This window comes from Lottia gigantea (assembly GCF_000327385.1).
Source record: "Lottia gigantea unplaced genomic scaffold LOTGIsca_62, whole genome shotgun sequence".
Lineage (NCBI taxonomy): Eukaryota > Metazoa > Mollusca > Gastropoda > Lottiidae > Lottia > Lottia gigantea.
This window is the reverse complement of record NW_008710115.1, coordinates 216,781-239,097: the sequence shown is the minus strand read 5'-3', so window position 1 is coordinate 239,097 and position 22,317 is coordinate 216,781. Positions and strand designations below refer to the sequence as shown.

The 22,317-nt window shown below is 30.3% G+C and overlaps 1 protein-coding gene across 1 annotated transcript in view; it reads right to left on the bottom strand.

Moving 5' to 3' along the window:
- The window catches only part of LOTGIDRAFT_128794 (hypothetical protein), a gene marked incomplete at both ends in the record, with an annotated part of 62,247 nt that overhangs the window by 25,639 nt on the left and 14,291 nt on the right, over positions 1–22,317 (bottom strand). The window contains 2 exons of the mRNA XM_009064354.1: positions 18,492–18,779; positions 20,333–20,602. Of these exons, the coding sequence (XP_009062602.1) occupies positions 18,492–18,779; positions 20,333–20,602 (558 nt within the window). The remainder of the gene's footprint in view (positions 1–18,491; positions 18,780–20,332; positions 20,603–22,317) is intronic.

Sequence of the window (22,317 nt, the reverse complement as noted above, 5' to 3'; positions counted from 1 at the left end):
TCTTGTATCATATGGAATTATTCTAGGACAAAATATCAAAGGCTTTTAGACAGATACTTGCAAAAAATCTTCTGTAACATTCAGTATTTTTTCACAATTGTTACTACTTATTATGTTGAAAGAATCAAAACAAAGTAGAATCATATACTGGTAAAAAATTTACTTATCAAATGGTAGAATATCAACAATTAAATTTTGGAGACATGACTATCAGTATTTACTGAGAACCTGGGGTTTTATTTAGTCAGAGTATTTGGTAGAGGTCCCCCCTAGTGTGTCTCATCACCAATATTTAAAGGTAAAGATAGAAGTTATGATGATAATAATCACTTGAAGTAAATGAGCACTAGGATGTTAATACCAGGCTCCAAAACTTCTACTCCATTTACTCCTTATCTTAATCTTTTTATCGCTACCGATGGCAACACACGCTATTCTAAAAGAAAACTTTTGGCAAACTTCTTACAAACTGTTATATTACTGCGGACATTTGAGTGATTTGCTTATCAATAAACCTTACATTAAAGATATCATAATATCTCTTTTTTCATCTCTTAAACCTACTTATTTACCCTCAATATTAACTTGACTTCTGTTTTCATTATTTATTTTTTGAAACCAGATGAACTTAGTTCATATAATAAAGTCAACATCAATTTTCAATGTTTACTAAAATCATATATCCTGAACCTAAAATGCAGTGAATCTACCAAACTTGCAGAAATATCCTGGTTTATTGAATATTTAAAACAGGCTTTACTGTTAATATATCTAAAGAGAAACGCTATTGATAAGATAACATGAATACTGGTATTCTAATCTAACATTATTCTTCAGGGTGTTCATATATCACAATTTCTGATCCACATCAATTCTCATACCTCCTAGTTTTACTTCCATAAAATAAAATTCACGTTTTTTATTTCCTCCTTGAACTTTCATTGATGACAGAAACAGTTAGCCAATCCCCAGGAGTTTTACAAACTGATCAATTTACACAATTAATCAGATATATAAGTCATCATATGATTTGATCCTTACTGAAAACATTCACCAGATGGGAGGTAGCGTCCATGACTCCAACTTCAAGGTAGAGGTCTGTTATCTTGCTTAAAACCTTCATAGCACCGACTGATAATCTTTAGATAATTCAATATTCATAAACAAACTCATGAATGCACATTGGCAATTAGCTATGTCCATCTGCCATGTAATCTATGATAATTCTGTACACCTGATGCACAGTGCACCTGATTTGAAGCATGCAGATGTGCACTTGCGTTACTCTAAATTTTTGAAATTTAACGATCTTAAAGTTTTTATCAATATAAATTATGTCATGGGAACTTGCAAGACGACTGTCTAAAACATGTTATCATTGAATCATACCCTACAGTTTTTATCTTCAATAAGCCATGTGACAAGAGAACTTCTACAAGCTGAGAGACATGTTTATTTATCTGGCTTGTAGATTGAAAATCTGACTAGTTCAAAAACAACTTTAAAACACATTACTATTATCAGTAGAATCACACTCTTCTACAGACACTTCAGATTACAGCAAAAGGGGTGCTCTTATTTCAGATGGAAATTTTCTTTATGCATATTTGCACAGTATGGATGCCACAAAAGTTGTTGTTAAATTATTTTCTGAACATAGTTCAATATATAGTTTCAATATGTATTATGAAGATCAGTTGTTCAACTAAACATGATAAAATGTTGAATATTAATGAAATAAATCATGTCTTTATAACAGATGGTATGCATTCTTTATCAACACAAAGACATCTATACATCATAGAAATAAATATCACATCATAGGAATTTTACTATTCCCAAATATACATAACAGTGAAACAATAGAGACATAGTTCTGTTAAAGAATGTAGGATGTTCAGACAAATATTTCACAAGAAATGTCATGCTTTCTTACAATTTAATCCTTTCATTGTGTAAGTTCAGTAAACTAGCGTCAACATAATAATAAGCTACAAAATTCATAGGCAGGCAAAATAGATCACCTTTATTCAGAATGAAGTCTGTATGCAATATTTACTAGGAATGGCCACTTTCAGGTTTTGCCGGTATATCTACTTTTCTTCAAATAATGACTTACATCTACTGACGACAATGTAAATTTTAAAATCTGTACAGTAGCATATCAGCTGTATTGCCTATTGGGGACAATGTAAAATTGTACTGTAGTATACCTTAAAATTGTGGTAACTTTTTAAATGTGCTCTTCCCTTGAAGTTGGTCCAAGATGCTGCCAGTTGCAAGCAGTTGTTAAAACCCTTGCAAATTTTCCAGTGTCAAGATTGACCCTTCTAGTGGCTTCAAATGTCACTGTATGTAAATATACATTTTTCAATAAGTTAATAATTAAGGAAGTTAACCCATATACATGTATAAAATTTTGGGATTATCAAGCCATTAATAAATTAATTTTCAATATTGGTCACTTTCTATTTTCAAATTAACTTAATATCTGATCTGTGTGAAGAAATAAATTGAGGGAACTGGGAATTCTATTATATACAGAGTTACAATTACAGCTCTTAGTCTGAATGTTGAATAATTCAATTACTGTCAATGACTCATACAAAAATATATAGATATAGTTTGTTTTTACTGTAATCTATAACTCAACAAAACTGTCCATATTTTAACCATGAATGTGGTCATTCGTGTACAAATACGACAACAGAATAATATTTTAATGCATTATTTGTAGCCTCAGATGTGCTGAGCATCCATTATTGAAGCCAACTGAAGTCCCATAGGTCTTTCAGAAATGTTTCAGAAATTTGTTCCTAAAAGCCTAGCTGATGGTCGATTCCATTTCAATGAATTCAAACCTTGCTCCTGATGTAAATTCACAAACTAATTAGTAGGCCTACATTTAGTATACCAGTAAAATGTACATAATGTTTTGATATCCATATTGTGCTAGTAGCTTAACTACCATCCTACCAATTGGATAATACATGAACTTTCCACCTAAAAATCTTTCGTGGATATGCTTAATATGTATGCCAGGGCATACAATGATCAATTCCATCCAGAAGCCTATGTTATATTAGTCAATATATTTTGGTACTGGAATGAAATACACTTAGTATAATGGTATAACAGATCATGATACTGATTGTAAAGGAAATGTATTTCTATTATTAAAAGCTTTCCAGGATCTCATTTCACATGACCTAATATAAAACAAATCTTGTGAATTATTCAAACATGTGATATTAATTGATGGTTGGTAAGTTAAAAGACAATAGAGACAGAGTGGAACCAAATAGTACTAACTAATACTAGTATAATACTCGGTTAGAAGTCATATTAGTACATCATAAAGGTTATTAGTAGAATGGTATGCTACAGTAACCTATGATATGTAATATTTTCAGAGTTCTGGAAATTTTGATGTTTAAGGCAAGAACACATAACAGATCAAACCAAAATAGCATTTAAATAAACATAAAACTTCCTGATTATTTTAACCATTAACAACTTTCCAAAAGGGATACCCAGTTAACAAAAACCAATCCTAGTATAATTTTGGTGGCTTCTTGAGATAATAAAAGCCAGAGCCAACTTTAGGTCTTAAGTTTTCAGTTATTCTTATCAATTTATTAAGATCATAAAATTGTTTTAAATCAATTGGATGCTTGACAAATGCAACACAATATAATGTCTACCTATTATCTTATTCTGACTAATGATTTCAATTCTGGACTAATTTCTAATGTGTTGAGAATAGCCAACAAATTTTTACCGCTAAAATACTACATACACATATTTAGATTAACCATGAGAAAATGTTAAAATTAAGACCAATGTTTTAGACATGAAGTTTGATTCCTTGAACTTTTAATGTTTTAAATTACAGAGGAATGTTTATTAGTTTTTATCTTAAAATCTTTATTTTCCATTTCAATAACATACACAAAAATAACATTTACACATCTTTTCATCATTTGCCAACAAAATAATCTTACTGCATTTTTTTCCCTGCAACACCAGTACATTAATACATTTCTTTATTAAATGAAACTAAGTTTTACATTCTATATAGCTGCACCTGAGTGGACTAAAAAAAAAACCAATGCCATGCAGTATGCGATGAGGTAAATTTTCCCATGATTTCTTTAGTTTTATGTTTTTTTGTGACTTCGTGAATTTAAATGGATTTATTTTTTTCTAACGTTTACATGATTTTATGCTGGTTATAGGTGTTATAGAAGATACTCTCCTATAGAAGCACAGGCCTAGGTTACAAGTTAACTTTCCTAATGTTATTGATTAAAGTGAAGTGAAAATTAAAGTGGATTAGAAATGGTATATTATAATTGACTGTACTAGTAGAGAATATACAGGAGGAATTACATGTCCCTACAGAATCATCTAATTAACTTGAATGAAATAAAAAGTAAGTTAATGTTATAACATATCTAGTGTGTATTTCAAGTGGGTATTGGGAGTAGTCTGTATTGATAATAACAGTTGTAGAATATATCAAAATAGAATCTTTATCAACCTATCATACTTATACAAACTTCTGCTGTTTGGCAAATATCCCACATCACTTGTTCATATCAACTTCATACCAATCTCTCCATCCTTCAAAAACATCTACCATTTTACTATTACATCTTTACCATGTGTTAGTATAGACCAAAACATTACTTATTTACTATGATATATTGACAATTTCAATACCAAAAGGCTTATATGATTTCCTATATCTAAATAGTTACATCAACAATAAACCCATCAGAAGGCAAATACAAATTAATGACTAGTTGATTGGAACAGATCAACAGTTGGGTGAAAGGTTCCAGTGATCTTTGAAATGTAGCACGAAAATAATTCGTAAAAAAAATAGTCTAGGTATGCAAGATCTGTTATGTTTTTGTGTATACATGTAAAGAAAACCCAACTGAAAGGGTGTAAGTCAGTAAGCAAGATTTATAATGTTTCTGTGTGTTAAGATAACCCAAACTTTGTTATTCAAATGGATTTACAACATTGGAAACACAAGTCAGGGAGATAAGTCAGGAGGATAAGGCAAAGCTCTGCCAAGTGCCACTCTGTGATAATGATTTATATGATTATTCAGGTGGTTCAGGGTTAAAGTTATATAGTTAAATTGTTACATTAGAACACACTGGGAGGTGCTCATAAAAAAACTTGAAAATAAACTAATTATTTGAACATAAGAACTATGTTAGCATGTTAAAACAGGTGCAATAAATGATAGATGAACATAGGTGTAATTAATATTATACACAGAGGTAAGATAAATTATATAACTTGGCAGGTATCAAAAATATTCTTAAAAACTTTTCTTATGTTCCTTTGATATTACACACACATTGGAATCCTTTTACTCTGAGAATTTTTATCCAAGTTCGAACAATTTGGCTATGATGACTACAACTTTTCAAGACTTCAAATACATTATTACATCTGCATTTTTAAAAAATACATTCCAGAATTTTATTGATTTTTTTATCACTTACATCTTCAAAACATAATTATCAAACTGTTTTGACATCATGGCACAAATAACCAGCCTTAAATAACCAATAGTAAACTGGAAAATAATCAGCCATTTTGAAAGAGAATGGAGTATTGATCAAGGAAGAGAGAGGAGAAGATTTCCAGATGTCTTAGAGAAATAAACATAAAACTGTTAGGAAGTAAGCAATGATATAACCTTATGTTAAATACAGTTAGTATGTAATATAAACAAACATATTCCATACATTGTGTAGAGTTTAATATTAGACAACATAAAGTCAGCAGAGAATAACAGAGGACTGAACAGAGACTGCATTACAGCCTGCTATCTCTAGAGATTATGATATTATAAACAGAGATAACAAACTTGGATTATAACAGCTAGTAATATTTGTTATATCTCTTTAATCCCAGATCATATAACAATATCATATTTATCATATTCCATATATATAGGTCATTTTAGAAAGGTCAAATTTAAAATATCATGTTAGAATCACCAACATCTCTTTTATACCCTTAATTGCAATATGATGAAAAGTGAGGTCTCGTGTGCAAATACGTTTTGCACATTAAAAATCACTTGACAGATAAAAATCCTAAAAGGATAGAAAAATTGCTTTTCCTGCAAAATTTCCCATGCCCAGTTCATATTAGTTTAATAAGAGTAGATAAGAAGGATGTAAACCTCCAGTTCTATGTGACCATTAGTATTTCTAATTCTTTTTTAAAATGGGATAAATGCCAAAATATTCACATCATAAAATTTACAATTCTACGGGTGATAAAATGTCACAGTATGTGCATTTTAAAACTTGTGAACTTCTGCAGAAGTCATTAGCTTTAGAATTTAACCAACTTGAAAATCAAATGTTTTTATTTACAAAGTTATAAAATGTAATCTGAGAATGGCAAGGTGCTATTTGAGAATGATTTTTAATTCGGAAATAACAACATTTGAAAATTGTATGAGTTTGGGTGGATGTTTTGACTGAATCTAAAAACATGAATTTTTAATGACGTGACCGAATGTGGTGTGATGTATTAAATGGAGTTTAAATGAGCTGAAGATTTGGGTTGAAAACATGAAAGTTATTAGTCCCCTGTTTCTTTAGAAGTGTCAAGTTCTCACCAGAGCCCCCCACCTGCTGTGTGTAGTGAAAGGATATATAGTTTACTGGAACACACATGTATAAACGAGACTTATTTATTATTGCAAGAATCTTTTAGAAAGGAAAACACAACTATTTCCTCAATTATTCTTCGAATTCCACTGTTTTTCATTTTGTCTACAAACAAATAATAATTGGCTCTACAGGGAGTGCAGAATCCTGTCAAGTTCCGAATTGTTAGACAAAATTTTATAAATTTTCAATGCAGAATTTCTTAATCTTAATGATAAAAGATTTCAGTTTAGATTGAATCCTCAAGGGGTCTTCAGAATCAACATGACCCAATTATTTTACGACTAGTTGAAGCAAACACAGACAAAGGCACTGTAAATTTGTTAAACTAATATTTATTTTGACAGTAATAATGTCATATTAAGGAATCAAACCAGTCAATTTGGACATGTTTAAATGGGCTATAAATTTCTGATATCACTAGAAGGCAGAAGACAATGGTGATTGAAGTAATATGGACAGCTGATTTAACTCAGTCCACATCTTTCAACCAAATGTCATTTTCAACATTCTGAGATGTTATTACAGTCAATGATCTACATAGGTATAAAATGAAGACAGAAATTCCCAATAGTTCATGACCCTTGAAACCTTAATTCTGTAGTTGGTCTTTATCAAATGAAGGTGATAGCAATGTGTACATCATAATAATGACAACCCTGTACAGATCTGGCCACATACAAAATAGGTTGAAAATAGGACAATGCTTTGAAACTCCTACAACAACCAAGCTGCTTTCTTTGAAGTGGATAGTCAACTGTTACAATAAAATGTCAGTTTTCTTATGATTAAACAGAGTAATCAATTCTCTTAGGGTCTGATCTATTCCTTTAGTTTAATTCTCACCCACATGCTAACTGCTTACAAACTCAGTGACAGAAGGCAACCAAGAATTCAAATACAGAGCAAGAGCAATACGTTACATACCTCTCAAGAGAGGGAAGACAGAGTGGGAGAAGTTGATCAGTTATAAATACATTAATCAAACCATTGCAATTTGGATCAGATTTTAAAAGGTCAAAGTAAGTAAGAGTGGACAAGAGAATTGTGACAGAATATCAAATTACTACACGAACCAGACTAGACACTGTATTGTATCTTATAGTAATAATAGAAATCATATTCAATCTAATATCACACTTATTATTTAGTCTGATAGTTTCTAATGAATAGATCAGTAAAGGTTAATATCATTTTAATATCAACTGGTCAACTTGATTAATCTAGAAACACCATACTTCTCCCTTGTTTAGTATTAATAACAGAAATAACACCAGAAACTAATCAATCTTCTTCTGTTCAATGAATTTGTATCATTTCAATACTATCAAAATGAAATGAATGGAGTTTTACACCCAATGGGCTAATGGAGACGGCATCATGCAGTGTTCAATGAGCAAAATTTTGCCAGCAGCATAAGCTAAAGGTACCCCGAATGCATTGAATTGACAGTTATTACAGATCCAATCCTTTAATTTCAAATTTTTAGGCTGCAATCAATTTCATTCAAAAATCATTTTAAAATTTAAGTGTGATATAAGATAATTTCTGTTTGACAGCATTTGGAACAAATGGAATTTTCACAACAAGGTGATAAGAATCAATATAATATGATCTAATAATATGAAGTATATAAAGTATAAGAGAAAGTTAATAATGGTCTGTAGTATATTATGTTCAAGTCTAGACTACCTGTTATTGTTTATAATATAACTTTATAATCATATAACTCCACCTTTAATAATACAGATGCTAACCTTTTACAAACCATAACATTTTTATAGACATTTTAGACTTTAACAAACCACAGTATAAGTACTGAATTTCAGACATTGTGCATTTAAAAAGTCCAAAGTTCAAAGCATTCAAGAATCTTCTCCATGAAGTACTTCCAGAAAACCCATGTTGCATCCTAAACAAATTGCCACTTCTATGACTATAACATTTAATAAACTATATTGCATATGGAAGTTAATAAGATTTTCATCTGCAGCTGCAAATTCAAGCAAAATGAACAGAATTGTTGAGATTTTATACCTTCTGAAATCCTTTTTTAAGTTTAAACATCTGAAAAGTAATTGTCAATTTAGTCTGTTATTGTAACCTTTTGATCAACATTTAAAAACCATTCCAAGATTTAATCTGGCAAATATCACAATAGTAATCTAGCCCACGGTCATTACCATTAACAAATACTTTTATCAGATTTTAAATATTATACTAAAAGCTATCTACTATATAGTAATGGTCTAGTTAATTGAAATGTGTAAAATGAGAAAAATTAATAAATATTTATAGGGTATAAAGATGGTGTTTTGGTGGTTAATGGTGTAGGATATTAAAAGTAATTTGTACAGGAAAGAAGTACATCCTGACCAAGAATTGACCAATTCCACTATGTTTATATACAGTATGGATTGAATTATAGCAGGAACTTCCACTATATTTCACTATTGATTTTAAACATATTTCTCGCCAGAATATCTCAAACAAATAATCAAGCATTTAGTTATAAATATTCTTCATAAACAACATTCTTTCTGAGAAACTGATGATCAATATGAATATTAAAATCGTTACAGTGAGAATGTTGTCTGAGACTAATAGATTCATCAATTCACGTAAAGATATAGTAACATAGTACCTCAAATATTTTCTTTTTAAAATTCCTCACAAATTTTTTAGGAGTGAAGAATCGAGTAATTGTTATGTCTTAAGTTATTTGCCAGATTGTTTCACATTAGATGTAGACTACGGTAGACTAGGTGAGAATATGCTGTTATTTTTTTGTATTATGGTTTCGTATCTTACCTAAATCACCGTTTCTGATGTTATCTTATGTCATTATACACAGATCAGTACAGTATCATAGTCATTATTAGTATGATATAGACACAAGATAAATACTATAGGTACTTAACCTTATCTACCCAACAGATACCAATAAACTACTACTACTACTAAATCATAGGTATTATACTATAGTGTAAGAACGTTACAAATTTTAAAATGTAAGAAATTCACATAATGAAAAAAGGAATTCAGTATTTTTCAGATAGTGACACTGATAAAAGTAATTATGTAAAACTTTCAGGCACTTCTCTGAGTTGAAGAATTTGGTGAACATCTAAATGAGACTTTGATACCAAAGAACAGCTATTTCTAGGAACAGTTATTCTTTAAAGACATTTTGCTTATTTCTGTCTATGTGTCTGACACATGCCAAGGCGCCAAAAACAATTCTCAATTTCAATGTAGCTTTTACAAACAATACCAAGACACATTAAAGGTTACACATGCTTTTCTGACAATTGGAAAGGTGAAAGTTTGGTGTCAAACTTTTAATAGAACTTTTTCTATACTAATTCAAAAATTCTTGGTTCTGTTTATCCACATCTGAATCAAAGTCTCTCCTAGATAAAAGATACTATTTCAAAGAAAATAGCTGCAAGTTCTAGAGAATTTGCCTTCATCAAGATAAACCACTGAAAGAAAGAAGATCTAGAAAATGGCTGATTTAAGGTCAATAATTTCACACTTATCAAGTAGATAAAGGAAGGTAAAAAGATCAATGATAGTAGAAAACAAAGTACCTGATCACTGATTTATCTTGTCTAGGGTTTATTTTATGGTCAAGTGGATAAAATATTGTTTCTTCTCACTCAAAATAGATAATCTGAATTCAGATTTCAGATATAGAAAAATTTGATAAGACTTCAATTTTTTTTATTTCTTGCCAGACTTTGTTTTACAATTTGAGCCAAAGTTCTGGGGTATACGTTCTAATAACAGAATTGTACCAAAAGACAGAAATCTAGAAAAGAATATGTGAAGGAAACTAAGCAATAGAAGAAGACAAGCACAGGAATATAGAAGCTTGAAGGCCAGATTCTTTACAAAATCTACAATATAGAAAAGAATCTATAAAGTAATCTAGAAGGTAGAAAAGAATCTGTTGGGAATCTAAAAGACTGAAGGCAATGATCTAGTTAAAATTTACAATGTGGAAAGGATCTATAATGGAAACTAGAAGTTAGAAGGAATCTAGAAGGTTGAAGACTAGGATCTACAAGCCTCGGTCAAGAATCTATACAGGAATCAACAAGGAATATAGAATCTAGACCAGGATCTACAAATCTACATGGAAGAAGAATCTATAAAGGATACATCAAGTATAATATTCCACCAAACTATACAGATAATGATTATATAAATCAGTGATAAAAGACAAGTGATTATAAAGTGATATATTATTATTGATTTGTACCTATTATAGATTTACTATCATCAATAACACCCTATCAATTATACTGTCTTTAAATTCATATCAATTTAACACTACCTGCCGATCATTATTCTAAAACCCTTTCACAGTTCAACCCATCCATTTCTAAATAGTAATAAATTAGTCAATGGTAATTGTTGTGATATATTTAAAAGAGAAATGCTACGCGTCACTTGCAATTAAAAGACAATTTCTATCAAAAATCAACTTTATATTTTTTGCACGCTCATAAAATATGCCCATAGACCTTTCATAGGCAAAACAGATCGAGAAAAAATCATTCAATGAGGCATCAGGTACAGCTGTACCCACCACAAGAGGTGGTATGCAGAAGCTCTAACAAATACAGCACAATCATCTGAATGGCTCAATGCACTTTTGTGTCAGAAAATCTAAGAGAACCATCATCTCCCACTGACCAAAAAGATCACACTTTATGATTTGAGAGTATGTACCTTACTTCTGAGTACTGGCTGTAGCACTGTTGTTTCTTTACTGGTGGATTCTTTACAGAATATCATTGGCTTAGGTTGTCATGGGTTCTTAACTTGGTCTTCATGAGAACAAGATCTTATCACAAACAGTTTTAGTTTTAGAAGATGTTGAACTATCAAGAGATATAGTGAATATTGATTAAGGAATAATGTTATTGTAGTAATGGAAAGGTTCTGCTTTAATAAACATCAGTAATTAAAGACTTGAAGTATATTTGTTTATTGTATAAAATTCCTGTAGTCTATTGTTTTATTCTGTTAATAATTAATATTGCCCTGAAAAAATGTAATAACACAAGACTATAGGGATTAAAAACTAACGATTTCACTATCATTTCTTTTCACATACAGAAACATTCCTAGAAACATCAAAAGAACAACCTTCTAGGATAATCAAATATTCAAAGAAAATGAAGCTGAAGATGCATTAAGATAGTTTTTAAGTTCATACAAAAATTTCAAAAAGATAACATGGTTGCCTTTTCTTGTTTTTTCTAAGAAAAAAAACCTAGAACCCTCATACAAATAAATGAAGCTACTCAACCTCAATTAGATAAGATCCATTAAGCTGCAGTGAGTGCTAATTTGAATACTGAAGACCCCAAAAAAACTCCCCAATTTTCAGTTTAGTTATAATACCAACAAAGGAAACATGAAAGACAATCACTAAACAATTCCTTTAAATGTCAAGAAATTTGATAAAGCCTGCTAATGATTATCATAAAAATATGGCGACTAAAAATAATGATTATAATTTCCTCACATCTGACACCTATCACAAACATTAACAAGTGATTTTAATATTGTATCTAGAATTGTCTAGAACCCCCACATGTATGTCTTATTCATACTGACATCTGATCATCATACAGATCAAAATGACCTGCTCTTCCTAGAAACACAGATTTATGCAAGTTGCTGGAATGATTGTTTCTTTGTATGTGAATTCTTTTTCATTGAAGCGGCTGTAGAACCGTTGACAATTTCATCTTTTGTCTGTAATCAGCCACAGCTTCTAACATACAAATAATCTCCTTACTCAGGATTGGTTTTGGACATGGAGGTAATAGTTTCAAATTTTGCTTTCAGCTATATAAAATGATTCAGGAAAAAACATGATCATTTCTCAAATTGCATTGAAATGAAAACAACAATAAACCTGATTGTCAAGTTATAAAATTCAACAATTTAATCAACTGCACTTTGTGTTGATGATAGAAAATACGAGCCAGACAGGGAGGAGGTGAAAATGACCAAAACCTCAGAAATAAAAGCCATTACTTTACACATATATTCTCACGTCTGCTTTCTTCATTTCACTTCTTCACACAGAATCCATTACTGCCAGTGTGTAAATTGGCTTCAATAATTTGACCAAATCTATAAAAACACCTTGAGATTAACATATGGTTGAAAAGTTGATATGATGATTTATTTACATTTATTTGACTACTCTAGCTTTTTACTTCTTTTTTCTTATCAAGATTGATGTCTTCAGAAATGGACTCAGTCTGAAGTTTCACATCAGTCTTTGATGATTTGGAACCAGTTTATGAGGAGAACTGGAGAAAGTTTGAAAGGAAAGGAAGTGAAATAATATCACTAGATTTCTCAAAAGCTTTATCTACTAAATATGTCTAGATTCAAGTCATTACAGTAAATTTCATCAAAAAGGTAGTGTGTCCTATTTACTTCATTCAGTAAGAATTAAAATTAGAATTTTCTATGTTACTCTTCTGCACTAACCATATACCAGGTAACAACAACACTTCAATGAAAATCACCTAATTTCTAGATGTTAATCTACATGTCTTACAAGATTGTGTACTGAATATTCAATAGGCATTTACTTTATAAACAAAAATTTGGCACCATTTCTACCAGAGTCTGATTATTATTGGCATTAATTGGTTGATTAGCTAAGAATGCAATATTCGTATAGAATATGTTACTTCTTTTCAGTACAATTTATCCACACATAACTTGGTTTTCTTATAATGGTAGAACATTAAAGAGTTCATTTTTTAATGTTTACAATCTTTCAATGAAGCAGAAAATCTAATTTTGGTGCAAGAGTGAATAAATTCATATGTTCGCAACTGATATGTAGCTTCTGACAAAGTAGTTTTGCTTGTCAAGAGATAAGATCTCAACTGTTTTAAAATTTGTAATGCAAAAAACCTCTCTCATGACTATCATGGCCATGTATTTGACCTTCATTTTTTCCATGCCTGAATATCAATGTTGAGTCTGAATATGTTAACCAATAACAATTCAATTCATTATAGGTATGATCTTTTATCACTTCTTGAAGATTTTAACAAAAACATGTTGCCCTTATGAAACTTAAAATTGTCTAAATTAGTAAGGCATGTATAACTGTAAAAAGCAATAAATGCCACGAGTGAATGAAAAATTAATAAATAGATAAACAGTGTATGGAGTTAATTGGAAGTGTTAATGATTAACATAATAGATTAATTAAAGGGTATGGTACAGGTTAATTAATATCACCCCAGTCAATTAATGATGGTAATTTAGTGTAAAACTGGGGACCTGTCAAAGTTGGACAACATTGTTAAGATTAGATGTAATCTTGATAATATAACAATATTCCTTCTCATTAATATTAACAAGCCTTATATAATATCATGATAATTAGTACCATCTGGGATTAACTTTCCCACATCACATCACAGTTAGTAACAGTCTGTCTGCTCCAAGAGCATGCTAAACCAGATATATTCAATGAAATTACTGACTTTGATCATGTATCTAAATATTTGAATATCAACTTCAGTAATAAGGTCAACTTCATCTTATGTTCAAAACACCTGATAGTACTTCTCTAGGAGTATTACACAACTTTTACTCACAAATTTGCTATACTTTGGACAATATTTTTTTTTTTACGGAATTGTCTTGCTTGTATTGAAAATCAAAAGTTATTCTGGTCATTGATTTATACTTTCTCCCACATTTTTGCAAATATGTTCATAATATCCCAGACAGAAATCAGAATGCCTTTGATGTGTTCCAATATTACCAATCAAACAATAACCCACTGGATATTACAGGCTACAAGGATATTAAATAACACAAGACAACAGACAGCCATGTTTTCTAATTAACTATCAAAGAATTAACATCATGTGGTTTGTAGGCCAGTGTTTACTAATCATAACATTGTGTTGTTTATCAACAAATATCTTGTTAATCTTTCTTATCATACTGTCATCTTTAAATAGTCAACATGACAGTTAACAAATTGTTAGAATATTCAGAATGATCAAAAGAGTGTTATTTTTAAGAAAACATTATCACTGAGCACTGTTATTTTGACATAAAGGACATATTTTAATAGAATTTCAGATTGGAACTTTGTCACTAACATATTATAATATTACATAGCCTGTTAGCTATATATATCTATCACTTTGGTGTCATTTGACTTAAAAAATCTTATGGTTGCCTAAGGACAAAACTTAGATAAAAGTCCATCAAAGTCCATTGGATCTTCTGCATGTAATATTCTGTTTTTCACTTCTAACATTTGTGGACCCTGTTATTCAATAAAAACATGACCAGATATGAGGTTACTATGGCAAATGTCATCTTGTATATCTTAAAATTTACAAACATTTCCTTTCATTCATATAAGAATTTAAATTGAAAGATGAAACAGAAAAATTCTGACAGAAGTTTGTAGTAGTAATGAAAATGAATTATATCAATAATTAATATGTGTTAACAATAGACACTCATGGGTGTGAATAAAATTCAAAGAGTTGCTTCATACATCTTAAATTGAAATAACTTAAAAGTTACTTCAAAACCAGTGTCAGTAACACTGATACTTCTTTACCACAAGAATATATCATCAACTACTTACCACCCCCCATTTAGTCAGTCAGTTCAAGACTTGTCATAGTGCTAATATTACATAACAAAGGATATGAAAATCTCAAGATGATCCTATTGTATATTCTACTTAGAAGGTTAATACAAATTGGTGCAGACACCAGTATTTAGGTGATTTAGACAGTACAGATAATATAATACGTGGGTAATAAACTAGAATAATATGAAATGAATAAGTCTGGCCATATTAATATTATATCATACAGAAAGTGTTATCAAGGGAATCCAAGACTTAAATCCTACTCATATATATACTTCAGCTTGAACATTTATTCTGCAAAATTGGTCATCCTTGATTTAGCACAAGGTCATTTTTCCATTTAAATCTAACTCAATACTACTTGCAAGTGATTCGAATATAAGTTTGGAAATGGAGATTGACCTAGGATGTTTAGCATGTGGACAAATTAAACAAAGTAATGTTCTTTGGGGATGTATGTCCTATGTGAATTCCATTTTCCCATTGTTTGATAGAAATTTTTGTTATCATGTTCAGGTATTATGTTTTGAAACCTAGAATTACTCATAAAGTTTAGAGTTAACATTTAAAGCAGTCTTATCAAGTAAAATTTTGGAAAATATTGGATAAATTCTGAACTCTGACATATTTTTGATTTGATTGAAGTATTATTACAGAAGTCAATATGACGATAAATAACCTATCATTATCAGAGTTTCTAGTTTCACAAATAATAATCACTTGTTTCCGTGTACAGAATAATAATTGATCACTGATAGCGAAAGACTGTTTATCAATCCATCTATCTTGTTCACCTTCAATTATCATTTAAAAATCTCCACGGAACATTTCACCATTTAAAATTTTCAAAAGTGAAGTTGACTGAAATTGGACAGTTAGCAAAATCAAATGTAACATCTGCTCATAGATACAATACATTACTGAAAACTTGACTGCTGATTGCCATGATATTTGGGAGATACAGGGATTAAGATTGTCAATATATCAACAGAAGGTGGTTTGATAATGTAATCATCAACCATGAATATTTCAGCTGCAATAATTTTAATTTGAAATTGCAGGATGTCTGGTAATCTTATCATAGTTTGCAGCCCCCGTTTAGTTGTCATCATCACCAATCAATAGGTATATTGAGTAACCTGGTTACCAGAAGATAAATAATACACTAGCAGATTATATTAGATGACAATTTAAGTTTAACATTGAAAAAAAAAATCAATATTAAACATATTAATTATAGATATCAAATCTTTTACTGTTATTAACTTTCTTTTACTGACACAACTATTATACACTTAACCTACATAAAGTCAAAATAATTATCATTGACTTAACTTAGTCGATATATACTATAGTCACAGACTTTATCTAGTCTACATAATTATCATCAACTTTACCTAGTCATGTAATAGTCTATATAATTATCACTGACTTCACCCAGTATACATCTATTCTATAAAACTCTTAAACTGACCTAGTCTACATAATTATCATTAACTTTACTTAGTCTACATCAAACTTTACCTAGTCTACATAATTATCATCAACTTTACTTAGTCTACATAATTATCATCAACTTTACCTAGCCTACCTTATTATTATCAACTTTACCTAGTCTACATAAGTATTATCAACTTTACTTAGTCTATTTCATTATTATCAACTTTACCTATAGTCTACATCACAAACTTCACCTAGTCTACATGATTATCATCAACTTTACCTAGTCTACATAATTATCATCAACTTTACCTAGTCTACATAATTATCATCAACTTTACTTAGTCTACATCAAACTTTACCTAGCCTACCTTATTATTATCAACTTTACCTAGTCTACATAATTATCATCAACTTTACTTAGTCTACATCACAAACTTTACCTAGTCTACATAATTATCATTAACTTTACCTAGTCTACATAATTATCATCAACTTTACCTAGTCTACATAATTATCATCAACTTTACCAAATATATCATAATGCAATTAGAATAAAATATCAGAATTAGGAAAGTCAAGTGGTTAATTATGTGATTAATATAGAAATAATAAATCAATTAATAAAATCTAATCAGTAATTGGCATTACCATTAATCTACATTATTTTTTTAATATTTCATAATTTTTCAACAATAACCCTGTTCTGTTTTTTATTTATTTATTTTAATAAAAAAATTATAATTTTTTTCCAAACCTATCATCCTGGGATGCTTTTCTTCATGAAATCAAAAAGTGTTCACTATTAAAATCAGTTGTCCTTTTCCTTTTATATTTCACACACTTTTATACAATATGTTTTTTGTTGTTGTGAATGGTAATGATCAGATAGATTGTTTGATCATAATTGTCCACAAAACCTAATAAGTAAAGACAAACTCATAATGGAACCCACTGGGGTATCTCAGGGAAAATAAACATAAAATAAGCCCAATACAATCTATATATTGCATCCAGCACTTACACTACACCAATCCCAGTTTTAGCAGCATTGAAACCTTTCCAGAGCATGATTCAATGAATTTTTTATCAATTATGGCATGTATGTAGATAATTAGTTCATGTAGAATAAATCATTAATGTATATGAATTAATTGATATCAAGTATTAACAGGTGTAAAGGGGTGGTAATACATGTAATATATAGGTTTGGCATGTGATATATGGTTTTGTTCATGTAGCTGAAAATCAAATCAAAATTATTGTCTTTATAAGCCTAAAAATATTTGGTCTTGATCTACATTCCACAGTTTAAATTATTCATAAGGGGAACTGTTTTTGTAAAACTGAATCATGCAATAGTAAAATCATGCTGATACTGAACAGTTGTATTCAATATATCAAATTGAAAATGCAATCACTACAAGCAGTATTACTACAAATTTCACTACAATGTATATTGCAGTAACAAAAAAGACTAAACTGTCCTCATTTTTGCAGTCAAAATATAATGAAAAACAAATTAAACAAAAGATAACAGGGAAGAAAGTTGGATTAAGGAGAAAAAAGATAAAGTGCTATCAAAATTTCAGTGTTGAAAATGTAAAATGAAACAGATCTTCTTTTAATTTTTGGAGAAACATTGATATGGTACAAACCTAATTCACCAGTGGTAACTTGGGTGGATTTACTGGGGGAACTTCTGCCTATATCATTCACTGCTACTATTCGTATATTGTAAGTTGTATAGGCTTTCAGATGATTTAAAATATATTCAGTTTGTCCAATATTGGTTTTCTCTTTATATCTATTCCCTTGTTCTGTATTTATTTTATATTGAACAACATATGACAAAACACTTCGAGGGTTGGGGTTTTCCCACATCAATTTTACAGAAGTTGCCGTTATCTCGGAAGCAGTGAGTTGTACAGGCGGGCTGGGAGTTGCTGCAGAGGAACATGGTACCAAGAATATTAGTAATATACTATAAATAACATAAATATTCCATGTGGAAGTGGTGTAGTGGTGCCAACGCGAAAGACTGCTGATGTGGTGCTGAAGAACGGCCATGCTGCTTTATTTTGGCAGAAGGAATAATTATAGCATCCTACTGATAGATGTTTCTAATACAGTGGTGTTGTAGATAGAAGAAATCCAAAAAGTGAGCGATGGAAGTCAAAGAGTTAGTAGCAACTAATAATTGTGTTCGGAGAGTTGAAAATAAAATAATGTCACTACTGCTGTGAATAGATACACACATTAACTATTATCACATGTAAGTCTACTGTTAAAATAATCTCTTATTATGTCACATCCTGTTTGACGGTGCTATAATGGGTGCCAAACATTCACTAATAATCCTATTTCCTATGTAGTTAACACAAATATCAAACAGTACTTGTCAATTCACACAATATTTTCTAGGTTAATTGTAAAAGTTGTAAGATAAATCCCAAGGTAGCCAATATCCTGTCAAAACTATACAGGTAAAAATAATCAATCTATTTTCCACGATACGTTCTCAATAAATTCTCCAATTAAACTGTAATCAATGAGACTTTAGCTAGGTATTATAGAATATCACACTTATTCTCCAGTATTGTATACAGGCAACTGAATTACAACTCTTGTGGTATTAACTTATATTAGAACCTATACAACCAGGCATTAAGAAGCCATATGCAAACTGACTTTACCAGTTCCAACATAGAATGCTATAGAATTACTTATTTTGAAGCCAAGATAAGCATGTAGTCTATTACAGAAAGGAGAGGAGTGTTGATTGGCTGAAGTCATTTTCAATATTTGTATGAGCTATTTTGATTGGTCATTTATGTTGGGTTCAACCATTTGGTTATACCTCCTTTAATATCTGGTAGCTATGGTAACGAATGTAGTATTATCGTGTAAGATGTTATAAGTAGTGTATTTATTTATGTTCATAGTTTTCCTAACTTGCTTTCTGTGTTCAGTCTTTCATCGAAAATGTAAGCAATGCTCGATTCCATAGGGAGAGGGAGATATCAAATAAAATACAATTCAAAGCCAACTGAAGAGAATGTGCAGAAAATGGAAATAAATAGAGAGTTCATGCATGAATTTCTCAAAGGATTAAACTGATATAAAACAGACATGCAAATAAAAAAAAAATGAACTGAATGTGATGACATCATGCAGAGTTAGTAGATAATTAAAATTAATATCATTATCATCACTTTAATTATTAAACATTATCAAAGAAATCATTCATCCAAATGTAGGCTGTGAGTAATCAATGAGAATTGTTCCAGATCTCTATCATCAGTGATAAACTATGACAGTCATTTTACTCTCTCATACAGCCAGTGTATAATTTCACCATGAACAAAAATTACAAAACAAAATACTTAATGTACCTGACAAAATAATTAGCAAGATGCAAATGCCACCATTACAACATGTTCACTTTGATCAAGCATACTCCAAATCCATTGTTACGAAAACAAAAATATTATCTTACCTTCAACAATGACTTTTGCAATGCTTTCAATATTTCCCAGATCAGATGAAGCTACACAAGTATAATTCTTTGATTCCCGCACATCTTCTAACTGAAGAATGTTCCTGCCAATAGGTAGATCTTCCTCTGGTGTCAATTCTTCTGCACCTTGCCTCCACTTGACATAGGGCATAGGTGAGCCAACAGCAACACAGGTCAAATTGACGTCTGCTCCAGGTAAAACTTTGGTATCTTCTGGTGGAATTGAGAAATGAGGTGGGACTCTTCGTACTGAAATGATAAATGACAGAAAATCATATTAACATTGCTCAATTTGCTAATAGAAAGAGTTTGAAAGATAAATGAGAAGTCAAGAACCTGTGTTGAGAAGTCAAGACTTCAGAAACTGTGTTGAGAAGTCAAGACTTCAGAACCTATGTCGAGAAGTCAAGACTTCATTCATACACAAATATTATATGGTTCTTCTTTCTTATTTTAATTCAAGAGGTGAGGATGGATGTTTTTTCATTTATTTGATAAATTGTGACCAGTCCTCAAAGATACCGAACAAATCAACTATTTTAAAGATTCATTTTTTCACTTCATTTTTGGGTAATTATAGAGAGATATTGCAGTAATCTCCAAATGATATCAATGCAGGCTTTTCTGTTTATCACAATTAAATGTGTACATTTTTTTAACTCAGAAATTTTGTGTTTTGATGTACGACGACCAAAACTTAAAAATAATTGCACATATGACTTTGAATTACATATTAGACACATGTGTTAAATTATTTAATAAACCTGGTAGGTGAAGGTCAGGAGATTACCTTCTGTTTATATTAGTTTCTATTAAAATAATAAGATTTTAACCAGTACAGGTATCATTAATCAATATAACATTGGTGTTTATACCACCCACATAGTTTTATAATCTTTACACTTTCAAAATGACTGATTACCCTTTTTTACTTACAAACTTCTTATATTTAAGCTTCTTAAATTATAAACTAATTTCATTCTTAATCCTCATATTCTAATACAAGAACAGTTTTCTTTATTATGGGTTAATAATTAAAAGATTGCATTTAAATAATAACCAAATCTGTATACTTAAAATTTCTATTGAAGGAATATAAGTGGGCTCATATCAATTGGTGATTTTTAGGACAGAATCAAATTTCTTGAATAATAATTTGTTCTCTCTTGCAAATCTGAAATTTGTTTTTATTTTTTTAGATAAGCACTTCCACATTGAAGATTTTCTGGCCTGCATTGATTAGCTGACTGTTTGAGTTGAAGAGAAAGAGGAATTTTTCTAGCATTAAGGCAGGTCGAACTTACAGCACCAAATGAATCAATTGTACTGGATTGTCTGATAAAATAGCAAAACTTGTTAATAGATATCAAAAAATTTTGTTAATGAGAATAGAGTTCCCCTTGGAACATTTACCTCAAGTACCCAGACTTCAACTAAGTACATTAAATATAATATTGTCTGCAAACAATATGGCAACAGACAAAGTAAAATATACCAGACATAAATTCTGGAATATCAAATAGACAAATTTATGATAGGTAAAACAATTTTTGATCATATATTAAGATAAGCGAAGAGTTTAATTAGCAAATCAATTTATCTTATATCTAGACCTCTTCTATTTCATAACACACATCTTCAGATATACAAAAATACCATAACAGGTGAAATTCAAACCTAACCAAATGGTCTGTTAACTGATGACCTTAGATCAGGCAACCACAAAGTTCAACCAAGAAATAGTTATGGCTATTTCAAATAGCAACCTTTTACTCATGATAAAACAAATGCTGTTTCAGTCAAAATTTCTTTGTGGAAAACATAAGCCTCAGATGGCTAGGACCCAGATCAGCTCATGATAGAATTACATTGCAGTTAAATCAGCTCGTCTCAGAACAGTTTTTTTATCTTTGAGAAAATAAAAACCATTCTTGGAACGCTTTATTTTGGAATTCTTGTTAAAG